This window comes from Phoxinus phoxinus (genome assembly GCF_949152265.1).
Source record: "Phoxinus phoxinus genome assembly, chromosome: 18".
NCBI classification, from domain to species: domain Eukaryota; kingdom Metazoa; phylum Chordata; class Actinopteri; order Cypriniformes; family Leuciscidae; genus Phoxinus; species Phoxinus phoxinus.
The window spans coordinates 11,613,610-11,627,332 of record NC_136893.1 but is presented as its reverse complement, the minus strand read 5'-3'; the positions used below and the strand labels follow the sequence as shown (position 1 = coordinate 11,627,332).

Below are 13,723 nucleotides of genomic sequence, written 5' to 3'. Positions count from 1 at the left end.
ACATAACCGGGAGGAAAAAATTAATAAAACAAGAAAAAGACATGAGAATTTGGTTATATTTTGAATCGGATTCCAAACTTGTTTTATCTGGAACCACGTGACTGCGGAGAGAACTCCAGCGCAGGTTTGCTTACTCTAGTAAAAAAAAGAAAAGAAAAAGAATGTAGGCCTATGTGGTAAAAAAATAACAATAATGCATGGTTAGGTTATAACACATAGGCCTAGATCACAGATTTTATTTGTGTTTCGTGTATTTTAGGCAATCACCCATACAACTTAATCACTTCGACAATAACTTTTATGTCTTACAAAAGTTTCACGAAGAATCGGTTGCAGAACCAGATGCGAAAATAGCAGCTGTAATTGGACACAGCATATTTGGTAGGTGGTGATATTCATATTGTTGACCATGTATGTAGCTACCATGTCGACAAGCTTTGAGTAATGAACCCCAGATTATATAGGCCTACAGTTGAGAGGAACACCTCTGTGTTTTTCAAAGCTTAACAATGTCACTATTTAACAATGTTTCTCCAACAAATACACCTCCAAACTAAGCCACAACACGATCAACCGTAGCTGAACAACACCCAGTGTACAGTAAGCCCTAAGGTGTTGAATTAATTAGGGTTAGGGACCGTTCGGTATTTATGGAATGGGCCACCGGAGGAAAATAGGGGAGGGTCATGCCTTTTTATTCTTTGTTGAGGGGAGGGTCATCCAACTTTTTTTAGTCTAGGGGGAGGGTCACCCAACTTTTGTATTCATAAAAACAACAAACTTTCAAAGTGGCTTGTTTTGTGCATATTTTTCCATGTAGCTCTCTCAGTCTCGGTCCCCCCATAGCTAGCAGATGGGTCTGACCCAACAAAAATCAGACGCGAAAGATCAAGTCCAGTTTGGCGCTGTTTGACAGTGCGCGCGCGCTCAGAAAAAGTGTGGTCCTGGTGTGGTCGCATAAATGCGTTTTTGCTAAACGGATTTAAATCCTATCTTCAATTCTTCAAATAGTTTGCACGTTGGCTCATCTGCAGTGATGCGTGTTGCAGTAGCGTCGTCATATCTGGCTATAACACGCTCTCACGTTTATTTTTATTTTATTGCATTTTTTTGGGAGGAGTACAATTTACATATGTGGTTTCAACAACCAGATGCATTTACACATGTCCAGTTTTGTCTGGAATGTGGCCCAGACCTCCCCTGAAGTGGTTTGAGCGATCGGATCCGTCTCGAATGCGTTTCGGAGGGCATTTATACCTGGTCTTTTCTAGGGCTGGGTACCGAGTCTCGATAGTTTTTAGGTATCGACCGAATTGCCTCGATACTACCGAGTATCGAAAAATGGCATGTTGTTCGGTTCCAGATTTCGATACCGCGCACATCTACTCATATGAGACGCGCGCGCACTCACAAACTCGACGCGCATACTTGTATGACGCGAGGACACACACACAAACTCTCCGCGCACATATTCATATGAGACGCGAGCACACACACACAAACTCTCCGCGTACATATTCATATGAGACGCGAGCACACACACACAAACTCTCCGCGCACATATTCATATGAGACGCGAGCACACACACACAAACTCTCCGCGTACATATTAATATGAGACGCGAGGACACACACATAATAGGCTACCTTAAAGATGTGGAAAAGTCGATCAAAAGTGTGGGTATTTCTCCAGACTCGATGCCAACAGCGTGCGATGCAGTATTGGTAAAATAATTGCTGCAAAGACCGATAAATACGATGAAGACCTTGACAGTGCACGGAGTTCATAAGAGCAGAAAGTTGCTCCGTCTTCGACTGGTAAATGAAGAGATACCTTGTTGATCTGACAGTGTTTATATTGCAATAAATAATAACCTACTGAATGTACACTGCCGTTCAAAAATGTGTTAGTTTACTTGGCTAGTCAGAATTTTTTTTTCAGTAAGGATGCATTAAAGTTATCAAAGGTGACATTAAAACATGTGTAATGTTACAAAATATTTCGTTTTTAAATAAATGCTTTTCTTTTGAATTTTTTATTCATCAAAAAATCATGAAAAAATGTAGGCCTATCATAGTTTCCAAAATACTTTTGGATACTTACTAATTAAATAATGTCAAATATAGTAAATGTATTGTTGCCATATACTAAATATTTGACTAGTCGCACGTTAATTTCTGCTTAAATACTGCATGGGATATAGCCCATTCTGCGCTCAAGCGCATGTATAATCTTGCCGCAAAAACAGGCTAATGATAATTAATATGTATTTAAAAATAACGATGCATTTTAATTGTTTATTAATAAACTCTTTTTTTTCTAAATCAGTGTCCGCTGCAAACATGTCTCCATATACATCTCCGCTGTAAAGTGCGCCTTTAAGAGAAATGCATCTTTAATACGGATTACATCAGATGATATTTGCTTTCGATTTGATTTTTTTCGTTTTTAAAAGTGGACATATCAAGCTTTATATAGATATTTTTTTCATATATTTGAGGCTAGTATGCTATATAGCCTACGATATGTTTCTGCTTTTTTTTTTTTTTTTTGACGCGCTACAGTTCACGGAGACCATGAAAGACCCTGATTGTTTTATTTTATTTTACGAAAGCAAAACGTTTTCTTGTTATTGTGAGTTTACACAAATAAAAGTATTGCGACTGATGCATTATTCTTTTTTGTATGGCCATAAATAGAGTATTTTAAGTTGTTTCACTGTTGATAGCATCGGCGCCTCCATGTCATGCAGTGCGCGCTACACACTCCGCACACACACTTGGTTATGCGCCTAAGAACAGCGAACAAATATCTAGGTTAATGTTAGAGTGAGCGGCCATGCCAGACGGATAATCCTCATGTTTAACAAATCAAATCATGCAGTTTCTACCGCGAGTCAGCGCTGCGCCAGTTTGAAAAAGGCGGGTGTGCAGGAGTCTTTTAATGAACGTTTGGTGTAGGCATAGAGATATCTGAACATCTTTGCCAAGCGCAAACCAGTACAGAAGTAATAATCAATAAATGATCGGGGAGGGTCATGCCTTTTTTCACAATCATTTTGGAGGGTCATAGAAAAATTTATTGCTGGCGAAGGGAGGGTCAAGTCTTTTTTTACTATTGATCTCAAAACTCCTCCGGTGGCCCCATAAATAAATAACGAACAGTCCCTTATGAACGAGTTGTTTGAGTGAATGATTCAATGATTTACTCAGGCCTACTTATTTTGAAGAATTACTTTGCATCCACTAAATAAGTATGTTCTATATATAGCCTATGTAATGTAATGTTATGTAGCCTACTACATCCGCAATGTTGTCATTATCATGTGACTACAAATCCTCTTCCGTGGCCAATAGTAATGTGTCCATCGTATATGCTCGCTTCATAATCTCGCTGGAACTAGAAGGTCATCCGAGTACATTTTGCCTTTTATGAGTATACTGTGAATTCTGACATACTTCTTTTGTCACTTAGCCTACTGTTTTATTGCCTTCTAAATGAAGGATGTGATTTCAGATGCAGCCATGCAGTCACTTAAATAGTTATTTGATCAATCAGTGTCTTTGAACAAATGGGTTGAGTAATTAACTCCCTCATAAAGACAGTCCCTAGTCTGTCAACCTGTTATATTTACAGACATTCTAAACAAGGTTTTTATAGTCCAGAGCTCTTAAAGTGACATTCACATTCACCTTCTTTTTTTTTCTTCCAATGAATACTTAAACAGGCTGTGAGTGTATTTTAAAGTATTAGCCATACAAAAGTGAAACGTGAAGTTGTCCTTTGCATGGAACTTTTATTTTCCTGGTCAAGTACTGCTGTAAAAACATGTTTCTAAATCTGGTCAGGATAGTACAGTACATTATCTGCAATATATTCTCTTCTCTTGACCTTTAACCTGTTTGTTTCGGATCAGGAAGTTCCACCCTGATCTGCTATTGTTCTGTCACAGTTGTTGTATTACTACAATTATTATATAGGCAAATTTCAATATCTTCTAAAAAGCACAGAGCATACATATATTGCCGGTGCATGAGTGTCAACTAAACCAGGTCATAATGCAGTACCATGTACACCTATCATCCTGTTTATCCATGATCCCTAGCATGTTATTTAAGGTAAGGGACAGCCTATGAAGCTGTATGTTGGCGCTGAAGCCAGAAATCATGTGCTTTTAGCATAACACAGTACAACACACCACCCTGCCTCTTCCTGCACTGATAACAGGGTGAGGGACGATAGAATTGACCGATGGTGGTGGGTGTCAGTTCCTTGACTCTTCTCGGCGACCCCCTCATCTCGGTCCCCCCAACAGCTTTTGTTTCAGGAAACATATTCTTTAAAGCATCTAGTCAGCATTTTCCTACTAAATCTAAGTGCCTCTACCTTATTTACAAGCCCGTGTTATGTAAACGTGCTCTGTAACGTCTGACATGATTGATTGAACACCATCACCCCCGAAGATCAGCTGACTATTCTAGGCAGTTTTGGAATCGAGGGCTTTGCGAATGACGCAGCATCTAATTTAGCTGAGGCCAAGTAAAGTAGCATGAGCTCAACGGTACTTTACTATTATAAGGCCAGGTGTAGTCACGATTCGTCTGTAACGGGAAAACGAGGGCTGGAGTAACTCTGGCAGGAAAGATCTCATTTTCTGTGCTGTGGCTGCAGGAAACTCAGCCATTCACTGTTCTATATACTCCCATCCTGAAGTGGGGGAGTGAGATCGCTTAAGAGGCTATACGGGGTGGGGGGGATGCAGAAATACTAATAACAATTACACCGTTACCATTTTGAAACAGTCGTGTTTATTTTTATTGTCATCTCCTCCCTTTAATGTTTAATGGCAGCTATTTTCTCTATTTCCCCTTGGCGGAATGTCAGTATCACTGATTGTGCTCTTGAAAGCGTTTGCACTTGTGATTAAGCCTTTCCCCACATTTGCTGTTATTTGTGGTGTCTGGGACGTGTGATTGAACCATAGATCTGTCTGCCAAAAGAACATAAAAGAAGACCTACTGCATGATCTTGGACCTTTGATTTATTCTAATATGTTGCATAAATATATTACTTGAAGACAAAATTATCTTACTTTATAATGGTTTTTGTCTATTAGTCGGAGATAATGAAAATGGGCCATTTAAATTTTATTAATCTAAAATTTTAAATTTTAATTTAAATAATACAATTTTATTTAAACCTGAAAATAACGTTTTTGAAAAGTTTAAAACAAAAATATTTTATGAAGGAACTGAATATAAAAATGTTTTGCATAATTACTTGAACACAAAATAATATCTTACTTTACAGCTGTTTTTGTATCTCCGAGAGTCTGAGACCACATTGAAAACTGGTCAATTAAAACTGTAATTTAAAAGTTTAAAACAAAGACATGTTTGAAGGAAAATGAATATAAAATATTACGTTTAAATTTATCACACATGTTGCACCACCTGAACACAAAATAATCTAGCTTTATTATAGTCATTTTTGTCCATTGGTGTAAACATCTGTGATTCAAAGTCTAATTTAAACCTGAAAACAATAAAACCCCAATATTATGAAGTAAAATTTATATAAAACATTATGTTTAAATCTGAAGGATTTCCGAACAGTGTTAACCTTTACATGTTTTATCTGTGTGTGTGAATTAATGGTCTGAGATGCCAAAGGTCTGAATGCACATCGTAGGTCAGCGGAAATCATTCTGATATTTTGCTGCTCTTTATTTTTCTTCCTCTCGCTAGCATTGCCATATTGACTCAAGGTATTTGTATTGTCTTCTAATTTTGAGCCATTGTTCTGAGGTGGTTTAAAATTACGATGCTGATAAAACATGGGTGTTAACAGCCCAGAGGTCTTCTCGGCGCGGGGTGCATGTGTCAGCCAGTGTCTTCTGCTTCAGGAGAAAAACAAAGAGAGAGAAATGAATCATAGAAATGTTGCGAATGACTATGTTACATTCATGCCAATGACCCTCACCTGCAAGTAAATACAAGCTGATGGACTGAGAGTAAATGGTTAGTTAGTTTTTTAACTTTGCTACTTTAGACTGGGGCTAGTTGTCACACAGTTGGCACAAGGGTTTGTGTTTCAAAAGCCCAGTTACACAAATGTGTTTTTTGTTGAAACCCTTTTAGAATAATTCGATTTTTTTTTTTAATGAATTGAAATAATTTATGCAAGGGTCTAATATGAGAGGTAGGTTTAAACAAAAAGGTTAAACTGCGTTCTCAGGATGACAACAGTATACTTTTCATAAATATGCTTGGGCAAGTTGTCACATAGGCTATGTATGTATCAACATACAACACCAATGTAAGCAAAAAGACATTTGTGTAACTGGACATTTGAAACACAAACCCTTGTGGCAGTCTCTAGTGAAGTGCTTAAAACTACCCATTTGTATATTCTGTAAAATAAGCAACTGACTTAATAGCCAACGCTATTGGGGCATGTTGCCACAAAAGATCAACGTGTTGCCAAGACTGTACGTTTGTAGAAATTGATTTTAATAATAAACCGACCCTGAGAAATAGACTATTTATTTATATAGTCCCAGTCTTCCCTGTTTCTCAGTTCAAGGAGAGACAAGTAGCCTATACTGTTAAATACACAGCACAGGAAAGTAAAACTTTGCACTCATAGCAATACACTGCAATGACTTCACAACTGCATGACTGGAAACGCGCGCGAGGAGGCGTGTGCGCTACTGTCCCGGAGCGCGCGCAGGAAGGGAGGGCGATTTGTCCGGTCACAAATACTCAATGGTCCGAGCACAACGCTTAAAAGCGGGAGCAAACACATGTTGATCCAGAGTCAGAGCCCTCATACAGTAAAGGAATGAAATTATGCTTGAGCGCGACTATGGGGCAGGACAAACAGAGACACGCGCTGTGAACATTATTGCAGAACACGCTGCTTCGCGCGGAGCTGTCCAAGGTGGGGTAGGATGATGGGATGAAGCACCTGTTGCTATGCCAATATCTACAAACGAGAACGAGGATGCGATCAATCCATCTCAGCTTGGAATACTGAAAATTGGCTATACACATTTGACTCATTGAGAGCTATTTTATGCAAATTATAGGGAAAGTTCTTCAGTGTTAAACACTCACCATGTCTGGATGTCGGATGCATTGATGTTGAGGTCTAAATAATCAGTTTAATCTGGAAGCCATTACACTTTGGTCAATGATTCACGAGCCTAATCCCCAAGAGTGCCCATTTTAATTCAACACCGTGATATGGACATGGAAAAAGTCAGTTGTGTTAACGAAATGCCACGAGGTGCTGGGAGAGACGCTCGCGCTGCAGGGTTCGCGGCTCGCTGATCTCCTGGCACACTTCACGCGCGTCAATGACGTTGACTCCTTGGTTAAGGCTGGCAAGGCTCGGCCTGCTGACTGCGTGTATTTATTCATGGCTGGCGGTTGAAGGATGCGGGCCGGGTCCAGGTTACGGCAGTCGCCCTAGGCAACGCAAGTTAACTCCAATGTCTTACAAGCAGTACGTGCCCGGTGTCTCTGAGAACAACCTGGGAGCGAGCGGAAGAGCGGAGGGCAGGGTAACGAGGGATTCGGAAGGCTTCAATAAGCTCGTGTGCAACTACAACCCTGACATTGTCTTCAAAGACGAGGAACATACCAAAGCCGACCGGTTAATGACCAAGGTAGGCTAAAAGAAACCCGTGTCTAATGGTTAGCTAATATAATCAATCGCGTCATATTTTTTTGCAGACTGTCACTGTACGGTGCTTTTTGTGTTTCCCATTAACAAGTGTAAACTAAACATTCATTTTTTTTAGACTTTCTTCATGGCTTTTTATGTGATAGGCCTATATATTTGTGTTTATTAAAACAGTATATAGGCTAGCCTATTCAAATATTTTTAGAAATAAATAAATAAATGATAGTCAATTTTAATATTTCTCTAGAGGCTATGTTAGAATACCCTTTGAATCTTTAAAACATTTTTACTCGATATTTATTAAAATGATTATGCGAATATGTCATTATGACATCATAGTTGTCACTTTATCTTACATTATAGTCAATAAGGAAAGTTTTTAAATAGTCAATACTTCTTACTTTGGTTTTGTACAGTAAACTGTTTATTATAGAAAAAAAAATATAGGCCTATATATATATATATCAGCAAGCATTAAATTGTCTTTCGCACACCATCCACAAATTCTCTTTTGTAGAATCATAATCTTGAGGACAAGGCTATGGCTAAATGAACTGTAAAACTGTCAACTTTGTTACTGTCAACCCAGGCATAGCTGTATCCTAACATGTATTGCATTTTTAAAATGTATACAATTAAAAAGCACAATTCAATTTATTAATACCTAAAGGCATTCTTTGTCTCATATAATGTTTAAAATCTAATTTAAAATCAAAATGGAGAATTAAGTCACAGATTTCAATGACCCAAATGCATGTCTGGTGGCCCATTCAACTCTCTCAGCCATCCATGACATACTTCATGCACAGTTAAACAGTACTTGAAAATACAGGGGTTTTGAGATTCCTGTAATTCAGATGTGTTTCATTGTCATAGTTTCTAGTTGCAAATTGATGCAAATAACTATTATGATCAGTGACAGAAGGTGAATTATTCAGAACAGACCCTGCAAAATGAATTACCTTAAATTAAAGAAATCTTAACAAGAATGATTTTAATGTTTAGATTTGTACAGCTGAAACTCAGGGACCAAGAGGAGAGATTTTGACTGTCATGATGTTGATAGCATGTTTATTGTTTACCCATTTTCCCATGTTCCCATGCTAGGCAATGTAAACATCCCTAGGCAATGTAAGTTTAAAACACACACACACAAAAAAAAACATGACAATAGGACTGTCTGGACTTCCACTGCTCCATTTAATCTTTAACCAAGTTCTTCATTAGAGCTATAAAATGATCACTACACCTCTACTTCCTACGCTTGGGAGTGTGTGTGTGTGTGTGTGTATGTGTTCTCTTGTATAAACGGTAAGGCACAGACTACACTCAATATTATTTTAAACCTTAAATACACAAAGTCACACTATGAGACATTCAAAACTTGTTCTTTTAAGCCAATATGATGAAAATTTCAGTTAAATAAGTTAACAGAAAAAGTCACTGTATTGTTTGGCATGTCCTAATCTGTAACGGTATCATAGGTCGTTTTGAGAAATGACTGATAAGTTTGATATCACTGATAATAAGTTAGACTAGATTGGCATCTAGTGAGTACTCTTATGAAAGTGCTTTGCGTTGGTGTATGTGTACGTATGCATGTGCCCTCTTGTTGCCCAACTCTGAAAGCTATCCTTTGTGCATCTTTTCAAGCCTCTGCGGGGTCGCCTGTGCAGAATTCTCGCCTGTTGAAGTAATGGCACCATCGGAAAAGCCTCTATTGTAGTTTTCACAATGAATCGCCTCTGTCCAACAGCATTGCGAGAAAAATCTCCCCGTTTTGTTTTCTTCCCCTCTTGATTTCTCACTCTTGCTGTCACATTCCCAAGAACACATCTAAACATTCCATCCATCTACCCTCTCGCTCGGACTGGTTCTCGCTTTCTTCTCGCTTGCCTTGGCTTTTCGACCCTGTTTTGCTCTCTCACCTTTTCCCATACCCTCTCAATCACGACCCTATAGGTCACATTATATTATTTTCACAGACAAATAATACTACCTTCTCACAGATTCCCCATCACGTGAGGTGTAGAGAGACACAACATTTTTAAAAAATCTGTGGAGGAAGTCTAAATGCTTTAGTACAAAGTCTCAAGGTTAACACTGGGGTCGTTCAAAAGACTGTGTGAAAATGTTCCCATCGTGTGAAGAGAAAAAAAGGGAATTGACCTTGACTTCACTCTGTGACCATGCTGAAGTGTCCGAAGAATGCTGGAAATGAGTTAAAGTAGCTTTGTTCTTGTTAGATGTTAAGGGGGTGGAAATGGCCTTTTGCAGAGCTGAGTGTGCTGGACAGAAAAATCACTGATGTCTACCAGCACCAATTTTTCCCAAAGGATTGTGAAAATAGTTAAATGTCATCGTAGTTGCATATGCTTTCAAAATTAGCACACTTTTGGTTTGGAACATTAAAGGGAGACAGTCTGGAATGGCTAAAGTGAAAATTCACCCAAAAATGAATATTATTCCTTATGTCGTTCTAAACCTGTACGACTTTCTTTTTCCGTGGAACACAAAAGAAGATATTTTGATAAATGTTGAAGAAAGAATGAGTCATATGGTTTAGAACGACATAGGGGTGATTAAATGGCGACAGATTTTCAAACTAAGAAAACTATCCCTTTAAATGTAATGTTTTGTCCTTCTGTTTTGTGTCACCTGTATGATGGTTTCATTACTTTTTCCACTGCATAGCGCTGTAAGGACTGCCTCAATAAACTGGCAATAGCAGTAATGAACCAATGGTTTGGGGTCCGACTGCGAGTGACAGAGGCCTGGGATGAGGACGGCCATCACCCTGATGGTTCTTTACATTATGAGGGCCGTGCTGTGGACATCACCACCTCAGACCGAGACACAGATAAATATGGACTACTTGCCCAGTTGGCAGTTGAGGCTGGATTTGACTGGGTTCACTATGAATCCAGGTATCATGTACACTGCTCAGTCAAAGCCGGTAAGCTTTTCCTTTTCAATGTTATTCCTCATTCAGATCATGTAACTCTTAAAATTGAAATGCTGTCCTTATTTACTCACCCTCGAAATTGTATGAGGGACAAAAAAAGAAGATATTTAAAAAAATGTTCATACAATGAAAGTCATGGGGTCCAGTGTTGATTTGGACCCCATTGACTTACAGTGTATGGACAAATGATGGTGAGTAAATGATAACAGCATTTCGATTTTTGGGAGAACTTTCCATTTAACTTAGTTCCACCTCTATATATTTTTTCCAGATCACTCTGTAGCCGTGGAGAAAGGTGGCTGCTTTTCAGGATTGGGACTTGTGACAATGGCCGATGGCGTTCAAAAGCCTATTTCGAGTTTGTGGCCTGGGGAACAGGTGCTTTCCTTGTCTGGGTCAGGTGAAATTGTTCTCAGCCGGGTACTTCTCTTTCTACATCTGAATAGACAGAGCAGAGCCACCTTCTTTATTTTTGGCACTGAAAATGGTAAACAAATGGCACTAACTCCCAATCACCTCATCTTTGCGGCTCACAATCTCGAACTGCACCACCATGAGTATGAAGCTATTTTTGCCAAAGAAGTTAGGATTGGGGACTATATACTTACTACTGGAGACAATAGAGGAATTCAGCCATCTAAAGTGGTCTCGATTTCTCTGGAGGAGAGGATGGGGGTTTATGCTCCTTTGACAGAACATGGGAACTTATTTGTGGATGGCGTGCTGGTATCCAACTACGCTTCTGTTGAAGATCACAGACTCGCACACTGGGCGTTTTGGCCTGTCCGTGTCCTGTTTGGCTTTTTCCAGACAGAAATGGAAGAAAACTTACAAAGAGTGGGGGTTAAAAGTAGTGCCATGATCCCTAATATCTGTTCCACAAATCAGACCTTCCTTACAAATGTGATGCACAACAGTTCTTCCAGCACATGCAGCAAATTCCAAGATGCCAAAGTGGAAATGGAAAGTTTTTTGCAGCAAAAGGAGGTTTACTGGTATGCAAGGCTTTTGCACACATTAGGACGGATATTTCTTGACCCTCAGAAGTTTTACTGATGGACAAGACACAAAATATGCAAACATAATATAAAACTGACCAAAAAAAAGAGAATGCATTAGGCACTATAACTGGTATAATTACTCACCACATAACATCCAGTTACAATTACATTATTAATTGAGAATATGTAAATGTATTGCCGTTATACACATACTGTATGTGAAATATTCAGTGTAACTTAAAAAAAAATCATATTTTTTAGATAACACTTGTCATATTGAATAATCACCATATGGACAATAACGGGATTTGAAATGTAAACTTGTATTTTTATGTTTGTTTTACAAGAAAATATTTCAAAGAGTAATAAATATTTATTTTTATACATTTGGAGTCATAATATATATTTCATGTAGTTCAAATTATGGCTTGAGGCCCTTTGTTATACCAAAAAGACTGATACAATCTTATTTTTGACTTATTGTAGTTTATGGTGTTTATAGACGCATTATTCACACAAAACACAGAGTTTTAGTGTTGTACTGAGTACAATATCATGTCAGTTCCAAATTTGTTGAAACTCAGAATATTACATCCTGTAGTCATTTAGAAGTTCTAAACAGAAATGCGTTGCCAACCAAATACTGTGTTAACAATGTCTGACTAATTGAGGTCAATTTCCAGTGTCTGAAATGATGGTGCTAAACAGGAATTAACAGTGCATCACACCCCCTTGTGGACACCAAAGAATACACCACTGTATCTTCTGATGCTTACTATGATTTACAATGATCTGTTCTGAAAAACAGCTTCCTGAAATTAATAAAATTAATGAAGTCATAAATTATTGTTTGTGATATTTTTAAGTTGTTCTCTATTACTTTGCGTGTATAAAAAAAATGTGTGCATCAGCATTAATGGCAAAAATGACTGGGAAAGCTTCTTTTGTTTCATTTTAATAAATACAATAGAAATAATAGCAAAAATCACATTAGGTGTGTAATAGGCAATTATTTTTTTTAAAAACTGAAACAAAATGTACAATTATAGTGCACTATGCTAATCCATTACAGCCTGACAATGAAAAAGATGTCGCATTGTAATGCTAAAACTAAGCTTTTGAGACTGTTGGTTTTTAGAAGTGCATGTTTTTTCCTCTATTTATTTTTCTCAGCTGTGAAGGTATAGAAGAGGATTATCTTGGTCATGGAGGGGGCAGATGGACACACACCCCCACTGGAGAGGAGCTGTTCTAAACTCCATCTGGATCAGGCCAATGGCAAAGACTGTAATGTAGACCCACCCAACCATTCCCTTTGGTAAACCAATCAGATTTTTTAAGATAAGCTTATTCAGGCTTCATCCAAACCTTTCCTGTTCAAATTAATCCCATGAAAGCTGGGAAGAAGTTATTAATCTTGTCAATGGGTTAGTTTGATCAGACAATTTTTTTAATATGCCACGTTATGTTCTGTAGAGATCAATATAGGCTACAGTTTGTGTTTTAAAAAGACACTGCACAGAATATGCCTGTAGGCCTATGTGCAACTGAATCTTGCAATATCAGACTTTCTAACTTAAACATGACCTAATACAGCATGATTGAGTCATATATTAGAAAGTACATGACTGCATTGTAGTAGATGTTGGTAGTGCATTTCATAGCTTTTCATTCTTCTCCAGTATGCAAATGAAACATTCTGTTTGAGTGCTGTATTTACTGTGATCCAAACTATGCCACATTGATGGTTTGTCAGCTCAAAGAACAACACATCTAAACCTGCTTGGTTTCTTCACTAGATAAATAATAATAGTTTATTCAACAATCCTCTGTAGATTGAAATGATTATATTTAATAAGAAATAGCCATTTATTACAGGCATACATAATAGAGACATTTTATTTCTAAATGGGCAGCTTATGCATTTGCACGGGATCAATAAAGTCGGTCTCTTTATAAATCTATACTTACTAGTCTAAGAATAGACATAGTTAACCTTTGATCGGGCAATATTTTGTGGTCTCATTTACTCATTTTAAATGTTTTGGTTACAATTGATTTTCATTG

General features: G+C 38.0%; 1 protein-coding gene across 1 annotated transcript; it reads left to right on the top strand.

The window, feature by feature from the left end:
• Positions 1–6,816: 6,816 nt before the first annotated feature.
• dhh (desert hedgehog signaling molecule) lies at positions 6,817–12,496 on the top strand. The gene is made up of 3 exons (XM_079588880.1): positions 6,817–7,673; positions 10,385–10,646; positions 10,927–12,496. The coding sequence occupies exons 1-3, from the start codon at positions 7,362–7,364 to the stop codon at positions 11,709–11,711; spliced, it is 1,359 nt and encodes a 452-aa protein (XP_079445006.1). The 5' UTR covers positions 6,817–7,361; the 3' UTR covers positions 11,712–12,496.
• Positions 12,497–13,723: the final 1,227 nt, after the last annotated feature.